The 20,918-nt window shown below is 37.5% G+C and overlaps 2 protein-coding genes across 4 annotated transcripts; one reads left to right on the top strand and one right to left on the bottom strand.

Annotated features, from left to right (window-relative positions):
- LOC140875007 (protein P21-like) lies at positions 1–950 on the bottom strand. The gene has a single exon (XM_073278516.1). It carries the CDS (start codon positions 862–864, stop codon positions 160–162), a length of 705 nt encoding a protein of 234 aa, XP_073134617.1. The 5' UTR covers positions 865–950; the 3' UTR covers positions 1–159.
- Positions 951–15,427: 14,477 nt separating this feature from the next.
- On the top strand, positions 15,428–20,628 carry LOC140875284 (uncharacterized). 3 transcript variants are annotated; one of them, XM_073278936.1, is made up of 9 exons: positions 15,428–15,537; positions 16,323–16,475; positions 16,973–17,036; positions 17,435–17,492; positions 18,057–18,151; positions 18,247–18,350; positions 18,447–18,575; positions 18,790–19,971; positions 20,275–20,628. In XM_073278936.1, exons 2-8 carry the CDS (start codon positions 16,351–16,353, stop codon positions 19,964–19,966), a joined length of 1,752 nt encoding a protein of 583 aa, XP_073135037.1. In that variant the 5' UTR covers positions 15,428–15,537; positions 16,323–16,350; the 3' UTR covers positions 19,967–19,971; positions 20,275–20,628. The 3 variants fall into 3 exon arrangements, with proteins under 3 accessions (XP_073135037.1, XP_073135039.1, XP_073135038.1); XM_073278938.1 differs by having other exon boundaries at positions 20,265–20,628; XM_073278937.1 differs by having other exon boundaries at positions 20,262–20,628.
- Positions 20,629–20,918: the final 290 nt, after the last annotated feature.

Below are 20,918 nucleotides of genomic sequence, written 5' to 3'. Positions count from 1 at the left end.
AAGACAATATTTTCATAATTGGAGTACATTTTATTGATTGCACATGCATATTCTCAAGATTCATTGCATTTGCGTAGTATACAACGAAATGCAAAGAGTTAACTTATTCAAACTTTATATATATACAAAACAAGACAAATTTAAAACGAAGCATCAAACTCATGAAGGGCAAAACACAACCCTATAGTTGGTTCCTCCAGGGCAAGTAAGCGTGCTGGTTCCACCATCCGTTGGATAACTGTACGCATCGGGACACTTATCCCTAAAGAACCTCAAGTAGCCAGTGGGCACGCACGGACCCGAAAAGCAACAATATTGGTTCGTCCCGAACACCGTGCACGGGTGGTTACAACCTCCCGGCACCCGCAACTCACTCGGGCACTCTCCGTTGATGTCCCCGGTGCATCTAACACCTCGAGTACCACTACAAGTACTTCCCGAGTTTGAACTAAATCCCATCGGCACGTTGAAACCGTCGATTAGAGATAAGTCGAAAAAGTCCATGTTATTGAACTGGTTGAGGGCGAATTCGGCTAAGGTGTTGGGAGGTGTCCCGTACCCTTGGCATTGCAGGAGCCCGTTGCAGTCACCGGTCTGGCATTTGCCTCGACCGGCACCGTCGAAAGAGCAGCCGGTCCGCGCCCATATTCGGTAGGCGCCGCCTGAGGTGCTGTTTCCGACATCTAGTGTCCATGTTTGGCCATGGTCGAGCTGCCTGCCGCCACCCGGCACCGATGCAGCCCAGACCGTGTAGGAACAGTTGTTTCGAATGTCGAATATGGTTGCATTGGTGTGGTACTGGAGGAAAAGGGCGATATTGACAAATAATGTGAACAAGGAGAAGGGTCTCAAGTCATGTCCCATAATTAATTTAATTTGTGATGTATAAGTATTGTTACATTTCGTGAAGAAATAAATGGCCAAGTATTTATAAATTATGGATCGATGTATATTATTGAAATTATTGACGAGATATATGAAGACGAAGTTAGGCTGGTTTGATAGAAAAGCAAATGGTTTGGAGTTTTGGTCAATAATTGGTGTCACTACGTGTCTAAAGACGTAAACATTTCAAGTTTTGCTAGAAGTTATCTCTGATTAATTAATCTCATCGTGTGTGGAAAATTTGTTTCCGTTTTGATCAGAGAAAAATACTTATTCTTTCATACAGGGTCAAGATCATGGAATACATATATACTTACAAAAAAGATTGTAGAAAATTGATTAGGGAATGCTTGAATTGACAAAAAAAGTATTGATATTTGGGGAGATTAATCAGACCGGCCGGTGGAAAATTGAAGAAAGTTAAGTCTCCCCTTCTAGATAATTTTTTGGTCGAATGTCGAATATGCATGGTTAGTACTATTTCATATGTCAATTAGTTATGCAAGGAGAGATCGGAAACAAATTAAATAAAATTCTTGAGAAATTTATAATTATAATTATGAGAAGCTTATGAACTCCATGCAATCCCCATGATACGTACAGATATATATACTATCTTCGATCACACAGATTTAATTTCAATATTATGTGTGAGTCTTCTAGGAAAATAAATAGGACCTATACATAATTCAATGATTTAAAATGATAGGGTGTAATTCTCGAAAAATAGCATAGACTTTGATGATTGTACGTGACATAAAACATAAATAATTAATGAGAACTTTAATTTACACCACTTATGGCTAGATAAACCGAAAACGTTATCGACTCTCCTCTGGACTTTATCATTTTAAAACACGCATGAATTTAAATTTCATGTATATGAAAAGAATGATAATTTGATAACAATGATAGAAGACAAATGGTTACGCTCGAATGGCAAACGCTGGTCACTTTAGGACTTAGGTTAGATGGCTCTGGACATTTCAGGCATGATTGATACGATGAAAAAGAATAAGGTAAGAATGAAATCAATTTTAAAATAAAATAATATTGTGAATGAAATGATTGTTATCAATGGCGGAGCCAGAAATTAAAATCAGCCCGGGCTAGATTTTTTTTTAAAAAAATGTATATAAAAAAGATTTCCAAAAAAAACATTTAGTAATTACTCTTAGGAATTATTTTTTAATAACTTACATTATAGATTTTTTGGGCTTCTATAATCAATCCATTGGTTGATATATTAGTAGGCTGATGCATGATTTTATTTGAATTTTTTATGTATTAGTTTTGGGCTACGTGCCCGGACTAATCTCAAAATGATCCAAAAAGTATACACAAATATATATATATATATATATATATATATATATATATATATATATATATATAATTTTTAAAAAAAATTGGGCCACCCGAACTGTAGCTCTGCCCTTGATTGTTATATTTTATTACAACGTTTGGTACCAGTTGAAATAAAAAAAAAATGAAATGAAATTATTTGTAATAATAAAATCATATTTTAACTACACATGTCAAAATAATAATTATTCATAAGATTATTACTATTATTATTGATGATGTATTAATTATTATAAAATTATTATATTATATAGTTTAACTAATCTAAATTTACATTTTTATAATAATCAATAATATTTTATTATAATAATAATATATAATTATATAGGTTAATATTAGTTTAAATAATCTAATATGAAAAAGATTTGTATATAAACATGAAAATGAGATGTGGAAAAGAATGACTATTCTCATATTCGCGAGAATCGTCATTTCAATGGGAATGAAAATTCACATTCCAATGTCAAACCAAACATGGATATAAAGAATGAGATGAGAATGTCCATTTCATTTTCAGCTTATATATTCCCTCATACCAAGCATGCGCTTAGGCAGCGTACATATGTTCCCCTTGTCTTCACTTATTTGAACTGTAGTGGCCCGTATCCAAAACTAACGATTAATGAGTAATTAATCGTATATTCATGTTGAGATTAAGTAAAACATGATTAAAGAAATTCCAGATGAATTAACGGAGTCCAGAAATGGATCCAGGACACTCAAAAATGATGGATATGGTTCGGCAGGTTCGGACGCTCCGAACTTGAGTTCGGACGATCCGAACATGGACGGAGCCAGGCTTCGGAGGCTCTGAAGACTTCGGACGGTCCGAAGTGGGTTCGGACGATCCGAACTCATGCGGCCAGCTGTCCCAAAATAATACGTCATTGGTGATGTCATCCGGGAGATGTTCGAACGATCCGAAGAGCCAGTTCGAACGACCCGAACAGTGTATTGGACAGGTGTATGGTTGCATGCGATTGGTTGGACGCGTGGCGGAGATCGGACGATCCGATGAGACGATCGGACGGCCCAAAGCAGTTCAGAAGATCCGAAGTCAAGATCGGACGATCCGAACGTGCTCTATAAATATGAGGTCCGAGCTCCTCATTTGGTGCGAATTCCGAGTTCCTCTCCTATGCCTACGTGACTCTATTTTAGTGCTTTGGGTACTCTTATTTTAGAGTTGGAGTAGGGAACATATTTTAGTATAGTCAGACAGTGTCTGACACAGTAACAGAGCAGCGCTCGTGTAGCGGAGCGGTGCTCGAGGCTGTGGAGCTGCAGCAGGGGTGTGCCCCTAGTTGCGGGATAGTCGCCATCAGTGGGCTAACGACGGACGCAGGTATAGCTATGATCTCCTTAAATTATTTAGGAGTATGCAATAGCTTAGTTAAGGCTTTTAGAGCTTATTGAATGATGCATGGGTATTTGCATTGTAGACTTGATGATAGGCTTGGAACCTAGAGTGGGACTACTAGGACTACCTTAGAAAGGTACGTAAGTACTGACTGAGATTGCCAGCGGATATGCATGCTTATATGTTGCATTTATGTGTTTGCATGTTATTATTGTTATGCGGCATGTGCATATCATCTTGTGCCTGTACGTCTGTATATCTTTCGAGATGAGCCAGTTAGGGTTGCTCAGCCCTGTTAGGACGTTTGATATCGAGTACCCTTAGGTACTGATACCTCAAGGACTCCGTGGTCCGCATCCGTGATTCAGGAATGAGTGGTCGCACACAGTGGTTAGCTACCCCGATGTGACGAGCTTATATCTCAGGCGCTAGTCTGAGCAGTTTGTATATAGTTATCCCAGATATGGATACCCTGTCATTTGCATGCATCATATTTGTATGTTTATCCGTGCTTTCGTATTGAGCTTAGAGCTCACGTCCAGTATTTTCTGTGTATCTGGATACCCTATTCGACGGGGCAGATGTAGGTGCAGGATTGAGCACCAGGAGCCTGGAGGAGCCAGCGACCTTGAAGACAGCAGTATTTGGCTGTAGGTTTTTTTCTAAGTAATTCGATTGGGTTGTATAAATCGAGTTTGATTAGCCGGTTGTATTCTGCTGGTCTGCTTGTATTTAAGTCTTCCGCAGCGATTTTATTTAATGCATGCTTAATTATGCTCTTAACTCTGATTAGGTAGTGGATCCGGGTCGGGTCGCTACATTTATTGGTATCAGGGCTGCATGCAAGGGACTTAAGAAATTGATAATAAGACTTCTTGATTATTCTTGTAGGATTTATTAAGGCATAGCGAAAGAAGATTTGGTTCTTCATTGCCGAGGTTTGCGGCATAAGTATTTACTATAAGGAATGCAACAGTAATGAGAACTCCAGTAGTAGCATATTGATAGATAGACTGATTGCTGTGGACATTTCATCATTTGATGCATTGGAATGCTGATCGAAGAATATATGGATTCCAACCAGGGAAGATTGGAAGAGAAGATCAAGTATATCACGTCAGATACCTCTGAGGGTTTTTTGGAACGAATGGTGTTTAGAAATCCATGTGGTTCCAGTCCTTGAAGATTCTCCACTCGTAGCTGGAGAGATTGTCAGATAGACCTTCACTGGAGATACCTTGAGTGCCTAAGGCATGACAGGTTTCGAGCGTAAGGTCTGTAAACTCGTGCAGAACATGGTTTTGCCGGTATGCTTGTATCGATGCTTTTGGTAGGCATACGGGAAACTTCATGTTCAAAAGCATGATTTGGATACAAGAAGAACGCTGATGGTAGATCGCGAGCAAAAGAAGTCGACCGACATGCACTGACGCAGAGCATAGCTGGTTAGCTATCACGTGCCATTTCTTCGAAGTTCTTCGCTGGAGGACATGTAGAGAGACTTGGACGAGAGTATGCTTGTATCAATGCGTGTGTCGATGGGAAGCTTCATGCTCAAGGAGCGAAGACAAGTTCGATGATTTTAAATACTGTATTGTTGTAGTTGTAAACAGTATTTCAGTTGTAATGAATCATCAGAATTTGGTTGTATCAGTTCAAGTTATGGGATGTACATTTTGTTGTATTTTGAATACTGTATGTATTACATGGGATTGTAATAAAAGGAAATTGTACATAACTTGAAGTAATGATACATGTTTTACTTATTCAAAGATTCGTGTTTGATTACAACTGTAATTTTACTAAGTTTGGCTTTGAATTAGTTGATTGGTGATCAACTATATTAACTCATGGATTTTGGGTAAGCCAGCGGTAATGAATTGACATGGGGTTAGTCTAGGTGTCTTCCTAGGGCTGACCTAATTAGTCGTTTGACTGGGTTAGTGCCATTGATGAGGTGATTCATCTGGGGGCATGGAAATATTGATCTTGTTTGAAATTTTGAGTTTTTTTTCTAAGTTGTTTTCTTAGGACAGTAGTCTGATTGACCTTCATAGGTTGAGACTTCGTGATGATGGGATTTCATCGGGATACCAAGTCGAGTATATGCCGAGAGTTGTGGACTATGACCATGACTAGACATGATGGAGCGCGACCCTATGCCAATGTTACTCTGGGAGTCTTTCATACTTCGGAGAATGCCTGGAAGCCTTCGTGCTTCAGGATTTGGCGGTGGAAAGGCTACTTAGTCTAGAGTTTTGGTAACAGTCACGATGGGGTATGACATTGGATTGGATGCCTGGTTAGGTATCGGCGGTTTAGATATCGTCTGACTGTCGTCTGAGATATTGGTTTGCAGTTTTGTCATAAGGAATAGTCTTGGAGGGATTTTTCTTGACGAGTGCGTACTCTGAGCAGATAGTTTTAGCCTATTGGATACTGCTAGACTAGTGGACCTAGTCGGTGTTTGGATACTCTTGTGATACGGGTTATCCAGGAGATGGGTTTGTGAAATTCCTGAAACATTTGACTCGGGGATGAGTATTTTTCAGCATTGATGGTTTCCTTCAGTGATAGATTATATCCAATGCTAAGGATTGTACATGACTATTTGAGGCGTGAGGATAGCGTGATTTATGCCAGTGTACACTTGGTGGTGATTTCAGGTGGGACGCCGCGGCAAGTAATCTCAGTCTCGATTTGTTGCAGTCTTAGCAAGAGATATAGTTATCAGAAGCATGTTCAACGATAGTTGAAATATTTCGGACTTGTATTGCGGCTTGGGTTGAACAAGTCCTTATGATCATCTTGAATGAATATAGACAGTGGATAGTATGTCCAGACTGGTGCAGGTTTAGCACTAGTGACTACTTGTAACTGTTTTCTGACTCTGTCAAAGATGAGTGATTGAATCAGCTATGATTCTTTTGATTCCAAGTATTTGGGATATGCGGACGTGGCAGTGAGATAATTGATATTGATCGAGCCATGAGAGTTTCATTGATCAGTGATTGTCTGATTTGGGTTGATATCGTCAGGCATGGCGAGAGCTACAGTATATCGATTTGATTGATCAGATTATTCCAATCGGTACAGATGGGATGTAGTGAATCAAGAGGTACTGGGAATAGTACTATAAGTATGGTATGCTTTGATATAGCGATTCAAGTGCATTTAGGGAATTCTTTAGTCGCTAAGGGATCTCCAGGAATGCAGGAATCGAGACTTTTGGATTCTGCGGATCACGAAAGTGGCCATTAGTTGGCTCTTGTGATCGTAGTTGTTGGTAACGTTGCTTTGGCTACCAGTGACGGATTTTGATCTGAGCATTGCTTGGTGTTAGCAATTATTGATCCGGTTTGAGGAAATATGATTCAGTGATTGTCCCAGGTTTGTCAGTGGACGAATTTTGAAGACTGTTGGTCAGAGTGTTTTGCTTGGGGTGCTTCCAATATATGTCTCAAGAGTTGTTCTTGAGAGGCGATTCGACAAGTGCTCATGGATTTCAATGAACATTAGCAGGTTAGCATTAGTTGTTTCATGGGATGAGACAACAGCTGAGACTTGTGTTTCTGAGTCTGGCAGGGTTGTTGTCACTGATATCCCAGTGCGTTCTGATATGCTGTGTCATTGAGAGGTTGAGATAGCGGGATTGCCGCTAGTATTGATAGATTTTGTGCGGGATCTAGTTGAATCCGTTTGGTTATCCCTGCTAGGGAGCCAAGGATTTGGTTACCTGGAACAGGATTAACCAGAATCGTTTTCGTCGATACTATCTCTAGTTCCGAGATAGAAGTAAGCATCTGATATAGACTACTGCTGAGGATGGTGTTGGTCCATCTGGGAATTTCAGCAGGATGATAGTAAATTTCGAGGCGACGACCTCGAAGGATGCATTTAGACAAGAAATTGTGTATAAGGATTTTGTAGCAATTGGGGTTAATAAGCAGAGATTTTGTCATCTGTTTACTTAGTTGGTACTCTTTGGGAAACATTCATTGGGAAAAGTAAGTTCTGAAGGTACGTACTATGACGCCAGGAATTGTCAGGATTTGGTGGTTATCCATGATAGGATGATTAAGATGATAAATTAGATACCATCTACGATAGTGAGATTCGGATCAAGGTTTATTGCAATCAGTCTGAGGGTTTCAGATGGTTAGAGTCGTGTGCAGTGGTGCGATTGCTGTACGAGCTGGTGGCCGTTAGTTGTCATTTCTATTTGCATAAGGTACTGTTTTGGAAGAAATATTTTATCCTTAGTGATAAAGAGTAACTCACATGAGTTCTTGAAAGAAGAATATCTAGGATTTGACCGAAAGTCAAATCTAGATCAAATTTGTTTAGAGCTTTGCGATTACGTCAAGGGATGCGATGTTATCGTTACACTAGTGAGATACAATGAGTTGTATCTTGTTTTCTCAATGGACAGCGATGGAGTTCATGCATGTCTAAAGAATAGCTGATGGCTAGTTACGATCTTAGCAGGAGTGTCAACGCTAAGATTTGTAGGCAGTGTGGCTGATACAGTCGGTAATTTGGACCGAATGTGTCGTGTCGTTGCAGTTAACGATGGATAACTGACGGTAGTCAGTAGTGTGACACAATTTTAGCAAGGATTGGGGTTGTCGAAGGTTATTCGACCCAATGTTTTGAACCGAAACTGTAACACCCAAAAATTTTTATACGTAAATTCACATGCATAATTAGGAAAATTAATTATTTAAATTTTTAGAAATATAAGTTAAATATTACTTATGTGTTATTATGTGTATTATGTGCATGTTTTAAATTATTTTAGTATTTAACCCATAATTATGGAAATTTTAGACTTTTAAGGAATTTATTATTTTGAGCACGTAGACGGGACCGTGGACGGACGAGATACCAATATTTTTAGCCAAAAATATTTTATGAGTCTTATGAGCCTTAAAATAATATTTTAAAGTATTTTGTCAAGAAAATTTTAGTATTTATTTATATATTTATTTAAGGGTTGATTTTTAGCCAAAATAAGCCATTTTAATGACTTTTATTAAATTTTAAAAATCCTCTAAATTATTATTTCGCGATTTTTGGTTTATTATCAGATTAATAAGTTATTATTGAGTTTTTAAATATTTATTTAGGTATGATATTATCTCAAATTAGTTTTTATCCTAATTTAATCATATTTATAAAATTTTAAAACTAAAACCTATCCTACCCTACCCTAACCCCACTCAGCCGACAACCCCCTTTCCTCCACCTCCTTCCTCACGTTTCAACAGAAGCAAACAACCTCCATAGCCGATTTCTTCAAGAAAATTTAGAGTTTTTCGTAGATTCGTCGTCCCGGAGCCGTGCACGTGGAAGCTTCGATTTAAATCAAAGGCATGTCTAATTCTTTTGTTTCTACACCATGTAAGCTATTATTTCATTGTTTTATCAGAAACACTATTATCCACACGTTTAAATTTCTGAATTTTCGAAGCATGAATGTTTCTTTTTCCTTTCTTGCTCACGTTTGCTTGGTTCATGGTCATATCACGTTTTTTTATGCATGGGAAGGTCCAAGGTGGTGTCCAACATCTGGGTGCATGTGTGAGGGTCCTTAGAGTCGTCCTAGTTCATGTTGTAGGTCGGGCATAGGCTGGAACCAAAGCCTCTTCTTTCGGACGCACCAGATCGCGCAGGTTAGTGTTCTGAGGAAGAAGACTTTGTTCTCCTTTCTCAGGCCACGGTTTGGGGTGAGGTTTGAAGGGATTGAACCATATCGATGTTTTCTAGGATTGGGAAGTGGTTTAAGGGAAAAATATGGCCGGAGTAGGGAGAACGAACGGATTTGGCAACACTGCTCATATGCGCACGCGAGCACAGATGATGTCTGGTGTTTGTGTTCGTTCTCCACCTATAGTGCATGGTTTGGGTTGATTTTTATCTTGTTGGAAACCTATAGATGTTTTCTAGGATTGGAAAGTGGTTTCACGGTCATTGGTGGTCGGAGCAGGGAGAACGATTGGATTTACGGCAGCCGCTCAGGGCTAGACGCGAGCTGGGGGAATAGCCTGTTGCAAGGCTTTGTTCTCCTTCCTCGAACCACTGTTTGGGCTGATTTTTAGCTTGATGGAAACGTCTTGATGTTTTCTAAGTGATAGAAGTGGTTTCATGGTCAAATATTGTCTGATCAGAGAGAACGAAAGGAATTAGTACAGCTGCACAGAGTTGGTTGTGAGCAGAAATATGCTTGGGTTAAGTTTTGAACTTCTGGGTTTTATTTTGAGCTGGGCTTGGGCTGGGTGGTTCGGGTCGGGTCTGGGGTGTCATGGATCGGGTCAGTAGGGTCCGGGTCTGGTTAGGTGGGTCGGGCTCGGGTATTTTAATTTTTAAGTAATTAAGAGTTTAATTGGTTTTTGGGCCAGTTTAATGATTAAAAAATTATTTGGGACTCCAAATAATTTTATTTGGGCCTTAAATGATTTATTTAAGTTAACCCAATGATTTTCACGGGCTTGGGAGCCCATGGGAATTTTTGGGCCCGTCGATGGATTTTTGGGCCAGTCTAGAGTTTTATTGGGTTTAATTAAGTTAATTGGCTTAAATATTTTTATTTAGGCCCAATTAAGTTTAATTAAGTTATTTGGGCTAAAATATGATTTTTGGGCTTAGCTTAAGTTAATGGACTTAAATGTTTTTATTTAGGTCCATTTATGAATAATGACATTTAATTAAGAATTTATTTCCATTGGGCTTTTATTTAAGTTTAATGGACTTAGAGTGAGTGATCAGCAGTCTGGACCAACCCATGAAAATAAACTAAGTTCGGAATATATATTTAATTATTTTTATGCATGAAGTCTATTTTAAGTAAAAGTATATTTATTATGAAAATTTAATTAAATATATATTACGGACATATTTTAAGTGCATGCATACATGAAGAGTTTTATGATATGTTTATGATTAAGAATTGAGCATGAAAAATATTTTTATGGAAATTGAAGTTATGTGGCGGCACAGAGGTGGTTTACCACCAGCACAGAGGTAGTTCTACTACCGGCATAGAAATGGTTTTACCACTGACACAGAGGTAGTTTACTACCAGCATAGAGGTGGATTTATCCACCGCCACGTACGATGGTTCTCAGACTAATCAGTCGCTCATGTTTACGAGCCACATATACGGATATAACCTTCACAGTTACTTATGATTAAGTCATGCTCTATTTACGTATGGATTATATGATTAGTATGATGGATGTTATGTTATAAGATATGGTATGCAAGAGTTTACAGTGCACATTTTTAAGAGCATGCATGCATACTCATGATATTATATGTATTAGTATGATTATGTGATACATTATTTTTAACCCTTGTTATAAAGGATTAGACATGTTGAGCCCCTAGGCTCACTACGCTTATATGGTGCAGGTGAGTGTGATGATTCCTTTGTAGCTCCTACCGGTGGCGAGGATGTATGAGCAAGCATGGCAGTGGCCCCGTGACCGTCGCATTGAGTCTTGCATGTTTGAGTACCTTTGAGATTTTATAAAAACATGTTTCGTATTTTCAGTTTCCAGTGGTTGAACGAATTAATTTTATTATTTTTATTTAGCACGACGAGAGATTTTCAGTGGTTTAATATTATTATTTATTTAAGCTTTTATTTTAAAGAATTTTATTTATTAGCAGTATTTTTAATGTTTATACATATATGTATGGGCATATATGTATAGTATTATTCTTAGTTATAAAAAAAAATTTTCCACATTTATTAGTAGTAGATGTTTTAGAAACTATTAATGAATTGGACGAATGGTTTATACTATATTCCCGGGGTTTACTCTAGATTTCGAGGACGAAATCCTTTTAAGGTGGTGGGTATGTAGTGACCCGTATCCAAAACTAACGATTAATGAGTAATTAATCGTATATTCATGTTGAGATTAAGTAAAACATGATTAAGAAAATTTCAGATAAATTAACGGAGTCCAGAAATGGATCCAGGACACTCAAAAATGGTGGATATGGTTCGGCAGGTTCGAACGCTCCGAACTTGAGTTCGGACGATCCGAACATGGACGGAGCCAGGCTTCGGAGGCTCTGAAGACTTCGGACGGTCCGAAGTGGGTTCGGACGATCCGAACTCATGCGGCCAGCTGTCCCAAAATAATACGTCATTGGTGACGTCATCCGGGAGATGTTCGGACGATCCGAAGAGCCAGTTCGGACGACCCGAACAGTGTATTGGACAGGTGTATGGTTGCATGCGATTGGTTGGACGCGTGGCGGAGATCGGACGATCCGATGAGACGATCGGACGGCCCGAATCAGTTCGGACGATCCGAAGTCAGGATCGGACGATCCAAACGTGCTCTATAAATATGAGGTCCGAGCTCCTCATTTGGTGCGAATTCCGAGTTCCTATCCTATGCCTACGTGGCTCTATTTTAGTGCTTTGGATACTCTTATTTTAGAGTTGGAGTAGGAAACATATTTTAGTATAGTCATACAGTGTCTGACACAGTAACAGAGCAGTGCTCGTGTAGCGGAGCGGTGCTCGAGGCTGTGGAGCTGCAGCAGGGGTGTGCCCCTAGTTGCGGGATAGTCGCCATCAGTGGGCTGACATGGACGCAGGTATAGCTATGGTCTCCTTAAATTATTTAGGAGTATGCAATAGCTTAGTTAAGGCTTTTAGAGCTTATTGAATGATGCATGGGTATTTGCATTGTAGACTTGATGATAGGCTTGAAACCTAGAGTGGGACTACTAGGACTGCCTTAGAAAGGTACGTAAGTACTGACTGAGATTGCCAGCGGATATGCATGCTTATATGTTGCATTTATGTGTTTGCATGTTATTATTGTTATGCGGCATGTGCATATCATCTTGTGCCTGTACGTCTGTATATCTTTCGAGATGAGCCAGTTAGGGTTGCTCAACCCTGTTAGGACGTTTGATATCGAGTACCCTTAGGTACTGATACCTCGAGGACTCCGTGGTCCGCGTCCGTGATTCGGGAATGAGTGGTCGCACACAGTGGTTAACTACCCCGATGTGACGAGCTTATATCTCAGGCGCTAGTCTGAGCAGTTTGTATATAGTTATCCCAGATATGGATACCCTGTCATTTGCATGCATCATATTTGTTTGTTTATCCGTGCTTTCGTATTGAGCTTAGAGCTCACGTCCAGTATTTTCTGTGTATCTGGATACCCTATTCGACGGGGCAGGTGTAGGTGCAGGATTGAGCACCAGGAGCCTGGAGGAACCAGCGACCTTGAAGACAGCAGTATTTGGCTGTAGGTTTTTTTCTAAGTAATTCGATTGGGTTGTATAAATCGAGTTTGATTAGCCGGTTATATTCTGCCGGTCTGCTTGTATTTAAGTCTTTCGCAGCGATTTTATTTAATGCATGCTTAATTATGCTCTTAACTCTGATTAGGTAGTGGATCCGGGTCGGGTCGCTACATGAACTTCTTTTCGATCAACTGATTAATAATAGACAAAAAGTCTTATGAGATGGTCTCAAGGGTCATTTTTTTGAGTCGGGTCTCTTATATGAGTTATTCATTAAAAATTACTATATTTTATGTCAAAAGTATTGCTTATATATTATTATAAATATGGGTATGATTGAGACGGTCTCATAGATGAGACCGTCTCACAGACTCTTAATTATAATTAAGGCCACTAAAATATAAACTAATGAGGGCTAATGACTTCAAAACTATGAAAAACAATACTGTTTGTATCGAATCAAAGTGATTTTTTTTTTTGTAACAACATTGCCGTTGATATATTTGTATAGGAATTCACATGCGCAACGTTTTGATGTGTATCGGGTAAACTACCGAACTAATAGGGTAATATAATTTAACAAATCACGCTAGACAAATAAACCACATTGGACAATTGGAGAAAGTGTAGGTAGAGAGAATCGAACTCCAGAGTAGTAGTGGAGCCACAAAGCTCGGGTGACCCAATTTTTTTAAAAACTTTTTTATATATTAATTTAATAAAATTTTGGATTAATTTGATATTAGCTCGAGTGGATCAATTCAAAAAATTAAAAGATTTCAGAATTTAAAATTTTAGTCCGGGTATTTTTTAAATCCCGACTCTGCTATTGCTCCCGAGTCCCTACCATTAGTCAGGCCCTCACATCAAACACCCCTTAAACGCACCACAGTGCTGGTAATGTTGCTACATGATATTGGAGATGGACTAGGGTTGATTATGGGAGAATGAATGTGTTACTAGAGTATTTGGTGTTAGGGTTTTTTTTTAAACAATAAATAAAGAGTAATACTCCCGTGAAACGATTTCATCCTTGAAACAGGTCAATTCTACTCATATTTATAATAATAAATAATATTTTTGACACAAAATGTAATACTTTTTAATGGATAACCCATATTAAAAATCCGTCTAAAAAAATGACACCGTTTCATAGAAGTTTTTGTCCAAAATAAAATGTGGAGGAAAGAATTACGGTGATGAAGTTGGGGTTTCAAAACTCCTTTTACAACATTTACAAATATTTATCATAAAATTCTTCCAATGGTATTATTATCTGTTTTCCTAAACTCATGGAATCTGAATAGTCTTACCATCATTAGGCCTTCTCAAGAATATCAAATCAGATTTTGAAAATAAGCTAGAGTTATCCAATTCCTTTGCAAGTTTCTAATTATTATACTAATCAATCGTCTAATGAATTATTTCCCATCTGATTATAATAACTTCAATTTTCCTGTCAAAAACTTTTTAGGACTTATAAACTCTCAAATTATCCTAAATAATATATAAGTTGGGAGAAAAGCATGAAAAATTTTGGGTTACCATTTGAAAAAATTATGGTAATATTTCGAATACTTTTTTCGCCTCATTTATCGCATAACACAAGGACTCAATGTTGACTGGCTGAGAGATTGGATCTAACTTACCATTAATGATAAGTTATCTAAAAATATCATAGTTACGTTAATCAAAAGCCTAACGCACAAATCCCTGATATAAAAATTATATTTCAATCATGTATTATATATGCACCAAAGCCAAAAATTCCATGATAATTTGATTTAAACTAATTCAAGTTAATTAAATCTTAAACAATATAAAAATAATAATAACAAAGTAAATTTGTAATTTTTGGATCCAAAATGTTTATCTAACTGCGATTTTGGTCTTCTATATATATTGAAAATCTTCAGTTTTAGTCTTTTATTTTATTTTTAACAATTTTAGATCAACATCAGATTCACACGTGAAGAAATGACTAAAATCGTAAATAGATAAACATATAATGAGATAAGATCAAAACTCATTTTGACAAAAAAAATTTACAATTTTTTATAGTATTTTCAAACACTACCTCAGTAAATCATAAAAATACACACACAAAAAAACTTTTATGTGACGGTCTCGTAAATCAGTTCTATGAAATAGATATCCTAATTGATTCGACTCATGAAAATTTATTATTTTTACGTCGAAAGTATTATTTTAATTATAGATATGAATCGAATCATGTATATAACTTCTTATAAGAGAATTATTTTTAAAAAAACTTTAATAGTTTTTTTTTTTGAATTAAAAAAGGCTTTAATAATTATTCACACATGTTGCATGGTATCCGGCTAATAGATTTCACAAATTATGTGACGTTACATTAATTGATGGGAGAAAATAAAGGAAAGATATGGGATTATTATTATTATTGGTTAAAATAAATGAAATGAAATGAAATAAAAAAAAATCCGTTGCTTGATAATTCTCTCTCTTAGCTGTCTGTTAAATCTTGGTTTCCCGCTACTCCGTGTCAATCACTCACTCTTTTTAACTCTTCTCCTCTGCCTCTCTCAGTTTATTAAGCTTCTCCGTTCATCAAACCCTAACGCCAAAGCTCCGTTGTTTTCTCTCGCTCTCTCGATGTGTATATGGTACGTATATGTGGATTTGTAGCTGCATTTTTTGTTTTTGTTTTTTAGTTTCGGTGAACCGATACTTTTTTTGGTTATTTAATTTAATTGAATTGGCGGTTACGGATTGGAATTCAATGAATTAAAGTGGAGTGATAGCAGCTCGGATTATTTATTACTAAACTAATGTGTGTGCGTTTGTTGATTTTTTATGGAATGAGAAAGCTTGATTGTTTCCTACTTTCCTTTGCTTTTGTGGATTGCGTCAACTGGATGGTGCGAATTCGGGTGATCTGATTGCGGCTGATGGATTGTATTGCGGAAATTTGAATGAGGATGTCGTGAATTTTTATAAAGTTTTGGCCTTTCTTTGGTTTTCACGTGAAATGAATTGAAGAACTCGAATTTATGTTGGTTTTTTTCCCATTTATGTTCTCATCTCTCATGGAATTGGAAAATACATCTAGCTGCGGCTGATAAGGATGTATTTGGAACTTTTTTTTTTTTTTGGTCTCCGCTTGCATTCAAGAGTGATTGTTTATGTTGGCTTGTGTAATAAAATGATGGTATTGAGGAGTTATTTAGGTGGAATAATATTTTCTCATAACTGAGAACATACACCCAAGATAACTATGTATCTTTTATTCCTTGATCTGTCTTTAGGTAAAATCTGCTTCTGTTGATTTTATTGTTCGAAATTACTTTGAATACTTGAATGGAACCATTGGAAGCTATCCATTGTTCGATTCTGAACTTGGGGGTATAAGTCGTTTGTTGATTAATATCCTAGCATTAATTTATCGTAGATTGGTGAGCACAGTAGAAGAGGAAACCATGTTTCAGGTCAAGGATGAATCATGTTTCCTGGATTCAACTAAAGAAGTTCGAATACCCTCAATTTCTTCGATCTCTGAGAGCAGTTGTGATACAGTTACTCCAAGATCTTCCTCTGAATCTTGGTAGGTAATTTTGTAGTTTTTTTATGCATTATTGTTCTCTGATGCTACATCTGTGGTAGATTAATCAAATTATGGATATGATTGGTTTTTACTCATTCTCTGTTCTTCTGTTGCCTTATATTGTTGGCTTTGCACATGCCACATAGTTTAAATTTTATTTTTGCCCAATTTATCTGCATAGAAAGGTTTATAGCTGTTGAAATCCTTATTTATAAGGAGGTGATTGAGGCAGTACCATAATAACCTTTAGAGCAACTATCTGTCCTTATCGAGCGTCAGTCAGTATTGGCTGGCTGGTGATTTCAATACTCAAGAGTCAAGACCTTGGTTACAATATGCTCAGATCAATAAACCATTGTGCATTACTCTGTAATTCTGTTGATCTGGTACATGGAGAAATTTGATCCTGAAAAGGTCGATTGCCATCGAAGTGCTACAAATCCATTGGTTGATCTTTTGGCATCATTCATTTTTTCTTTTGTTTTCACATGGTGCAGCAGTCGAAGGAGTTCTGGTTTGACTACACGGCGTTTCTCACCTGCAGGCTGGACAACTGATGAGGTTTGCATCTAGACTCTCGAGTTTCAACATTTAAATAATTGTTTTATAAGTGCCCAAATATTTGAATTTTTAGATAGTTTTGGCCAAGGATTATTGGTTGTGGTTGCGCGAAGCAAAAGTATCTGAAAGCCACTAATCATGGATCCTTAGCTAGAGGGATTAGGAAATGAACATGAACTCTCTCTTTCTTCTAACCACTGTGATAGAAATATATGATTTTTCATTTTGTGCTGCTCTCTAAGATTGTTGATGTCACTATAGTGTCTGACAAGTGAGTTTGGAGTCAAACGACAGGAAATATCCAGAGAAAGGAATATATGCACACATAATTAAAAATTTGGTGCAGGTACGGAAGAATTATGCTCGCAAGCAGCTAACGTGACTTCATATTTTGACAGGATAAGCTACTAGCCGAAGTAGTAAAAAAGTACAATGGGAGAAATTGGAAAAGAATTGGTGGGTTTTCATCTATTTTTTTTCAGTTTTTTTTCCTGTGTATTTGTGGTACTAATCCATACGCCTGGCTTTTGTAAACTGATTTGAGATTTTTTAAATTTTTATTTGTTATTTATTAAAGCTGGTTGTTTATTGTAATATGTGACCATTGAATTATTGTCTTTCCTGCTTGGGTTTGGGTTTTTCCCTTAATTGTCAGAAGAGAAATGTATGGTTATTCCAAAAATAAAAATAAAAATAAAAATAAAAAAATGTTTGGTTAATTTTTAATTTCTTGACTGTTATGTTTTACAATGTGGATGTTAGTTACTACATAATTGGCTTTTAGGGATTAAAACAAATGCTATCTGCTGGGAAAATTCAGCAGCAAGTGTCTGATCTACTTGGACAATGCCCTTTTCTTGGGTGTTTCGATGCGCTAGCTTCCATGACTCTGGTTACAGTCTCTTGCCAGTAGTTAAGTCCTAATAGTATATTCATCTGACGAAGATATATCTATATGCAATTTATTCAGTTGTTGCTCCCAACATTCCTAGTTGACTGATTGACCTTTCTCTTTTGCAGCGGAATGTATCTCCGGAAGGACAGATGTTCAGTGTTTGCATCGCTGGCAGAAGGTTCTTAATCCTGATCTTGTCAAAGGCACATGGACAAAGGAGGTAAACAAGTCTCTTGACTGGTTGATTATGAGTGTACTGGTGAACCCTAAACCCTGTGCTCATTTTATCATTATGTCCATTATCTGAAACATCAGGAGGATGATCTCATTATTGAGTTGGTTGGGAAGTATGGCATTAAGAAATGGTCAGCTGTTGCAAACTGTTTACCAGGTCGTATTGGCAAGCAGTGCCGGGAAAGGTGAGTGTCACTTTTTCTCTTTTTATTTCCTTCTATTTCTAGTCATCTTCGTTCTGATGGTGAATATGAAACTCTTTCGCTCAACTTGATTGTAAGGTGGCACAATCATCTGGACCCAACAATAAGAAAAGATCCATGGACTGAAGAAGAGGAAGCAATTCTTGTTTGTTGCCACCGACTGTATGGTAATAAATGGGCAGAAATTTCAAGGTTTCTACCAGGAAGGTATCATTTTTCCGTAAAACTCAGTATGGAATATTTGCAACTTTCTTAGCAGATTTTGCTTCCAGTATGTTGAACCTTGTGGCTCTAATCTTTCTCACACTGTCTTGATTGTCATCTTAATAAAACTAAGGATGTCTGCTGATTTTTTTAATTTGCTTATAGCTTTCATCTCTTTATTCTCAATTGTTTCTTTATCAATTGTTTATCTGCTCAGGACTGATAATGCTATTAAAAATCACTGGAACTGCTCTGTCAAAAAAAGACAGGATTTAAATTTTCATAGTTTCTCTGTCCTGGAATTGCTCGAGACCACATCTCCGAAGAGCGACAATCATGAAGAAATGCCAGGATCCAAAAGTTATTCTAGAGTAGCCCAAAGTCTTGGTAAACACGGTCACTTTGTCCAGAGGAAAGCTGGAAATCCTAATTTTTGCACGGATACATCAGAGGCTAGACCCAATTTCCAGGGGCATTGCTCATCTTCGGAGGGGATTAGAATTTTAACACCCCAAAATTACGTTGAATTTGATTTGTTAACAAATGTTAACAGTGACAAATCTGGTAAACCATGCAGTGGAAGTGTCAATTCCGTGAGACAATCATTGGATTCTCTGTCAACCAACTCGTTGAACAGTATCATGGATCCATTTCATCAGACAGAGAATTGTCATGCTAGTCTTGAGGTTGATCGTGCAAACAAATCTGAAAGGATGTTTGGACCTCCTAAAAGACCTAGGTTTAGCCCATGTGTAACAGATATGAGGTCTGAAGAATCTGCACTCGATACCATTTTAAGTCTGTCTATCCGTGGCTCTGGAGAAGTGAATCGAAGGGCTGGAAAAAGAAACAGAGCCTGTGAAAGATCTCAATTGGCTCATCACATGGAGAATGACTTGGGTTGCCAGCCATCGCAGGTGAATGATTTAGTTGTTTCGAAGTCACCTGGCAAGAGCATTGGTCTTGAAAACAGCATTGAGCATGGTCATTCCTGCCTTGCGAACCTCTCATTAAGTATCTATAGTGGCACTAGTTGTCCAGATTGTATGCTTATGAAGTCAGCAATTACTTATGAAGGCACACCTTCAATCATAAGGAAGAGAACATTGAAGGAAATTCAATATGCAAATTGCTTCAGCGCTCCAGCTCATATAGTTTCTAGTGCTTCCTTAAGTAATGATGCGAATGGTGCTGACTCAGTTACTGAGAAGGATTCTGTGCAATCTATGGTATCTGCATCCGGAAAATTAGTTCTTGGACAAGCTTTGGGAAGACGTCTAGAGTATGCATTTGATTTGGAGTGGGATTCAACCACTGCTGGACAACGTGTCTCTAATTCTACAACTCCATCCTCGGATCATAAATCTGGTGCAGATATTGGGTTGCCTCCATGAAACAAGTGAGTTTAAATGCTTCTTTTTAATGTTCATAAGTATTTTTCCAAAAGGAATATTACTTCATCCAACCTCGATCTGTTTTGCATACTGATTCAATTTATCCTACATGGACCTTCAACAAACATACTCGGGTTCCAAATAGGTTTTAAGGGAGTACTATTATTTACGTATTCATGGATATGCATATTAAGCCTGTATTCTGTGTCTTCAGTTATTGTCAATTGGCTTTAAAGTCTCCTGTTTGGTTTACTCGGCCTCCACGTACCTGACCTCTGTAATTATCCTTTATCAGCAGGATGTCAAAGCTCATTTCCAAGTGAAATATGATTCAGCTACAGAACTACCTACGGTAACTTCGCCAAGGAATTATCTGCCATGCCTTGATTTTGTTCATCACGGCGCAGTTTAGTTCGTCTATTATATAATATTTTTCATCCTTACAAAGGAAACAATAATACAGGCTAGAGACTTCACCTGTTCGTTGCCAATATTTTCAACAGCTAGACATCTAGGATCAAGTCTTGATTTTTCGTGCTTGGGTATATTTGCATTAAGAAACTTGTGGGAAGCATGTTGATATTTGGAGTCTTGATTGTAAATAACAAATAATATCTGGCTCGAGATGGTGGGGTACTGATCAATAGATCTAAAGATTTTGAAGGAAAGTCATTTGAAGATATAAATAATTATATTTTCTGAAAGTTGATGCCATTTTTGCCGGTGCAGATTGCTAAAGCAAATTTGTTTGGAGAAAAAATTTTATCTTATGTTTTTGCCCTTGCAAGGAAATCAACTTTTGAATAGAATATTGTAAAGAAAAGATGCGAAAACCCAGCGGATTAGTGCGCAAGCATAATGGGCCTTCTGCGTAGTTTGGATTCCAAATTACAAACAAGGACCTAATAAAAAAAAGAATTAATTTGACTTGGTGGTTCGCTAAAACCTCCTT

Source organism: Henckelia pumila, chromosome 1 (assembly GCF_033568475.1).
Source record: "Henckelia pumila isolate YLH828 chromosome 1, ASM3356847v2, whole genome shotgun sequence".
NCBI classification, from domain to species: domain Eukaryota; kingdom Viridiplantae; phylum Streptophyta; class Magnoliopsida; order Lamiales; family Gesneriaceae; genus Henckelia; species Henckelia pumila.
Note: the sequence above shows the minus strand (reverse complement) of the source record. Positions and strands in the feature narration are given on the sequence as shown.

Excerpts from the sequence above, each read along its gene's own strand:
- LOC140875007 (XM_073278516.1), bottom strand. The coding sequence starts at position 864 with ATGGGACATGACTTGAGACCCTTCTCCTTGTTCACATTATTTGTCAAT.
- LOC140875284 (XM_073278936.1), top strand. The coding sequence starts at position 16,351 with ATGTTTCAGGTCAAGGATGAATCATGTTTCCTGGATTCAACTAAAGAA. Across the intron at positions 17,037-17,434 it reads CAGGCTGGACAACTGATGAG|GATAAGCTACTAGCCGAAGT; the intron begins GTTTGCATCTAG and ends ATATTTTGACAG. Across the intron at positions 17,493-18,056 it reads GAGAAATTGGAAAAGAATTG|CGGAATGTATCTCCGGAAGG; the intron begins GTGGGTTTTCAT and ends TCTCTTTTGCAG.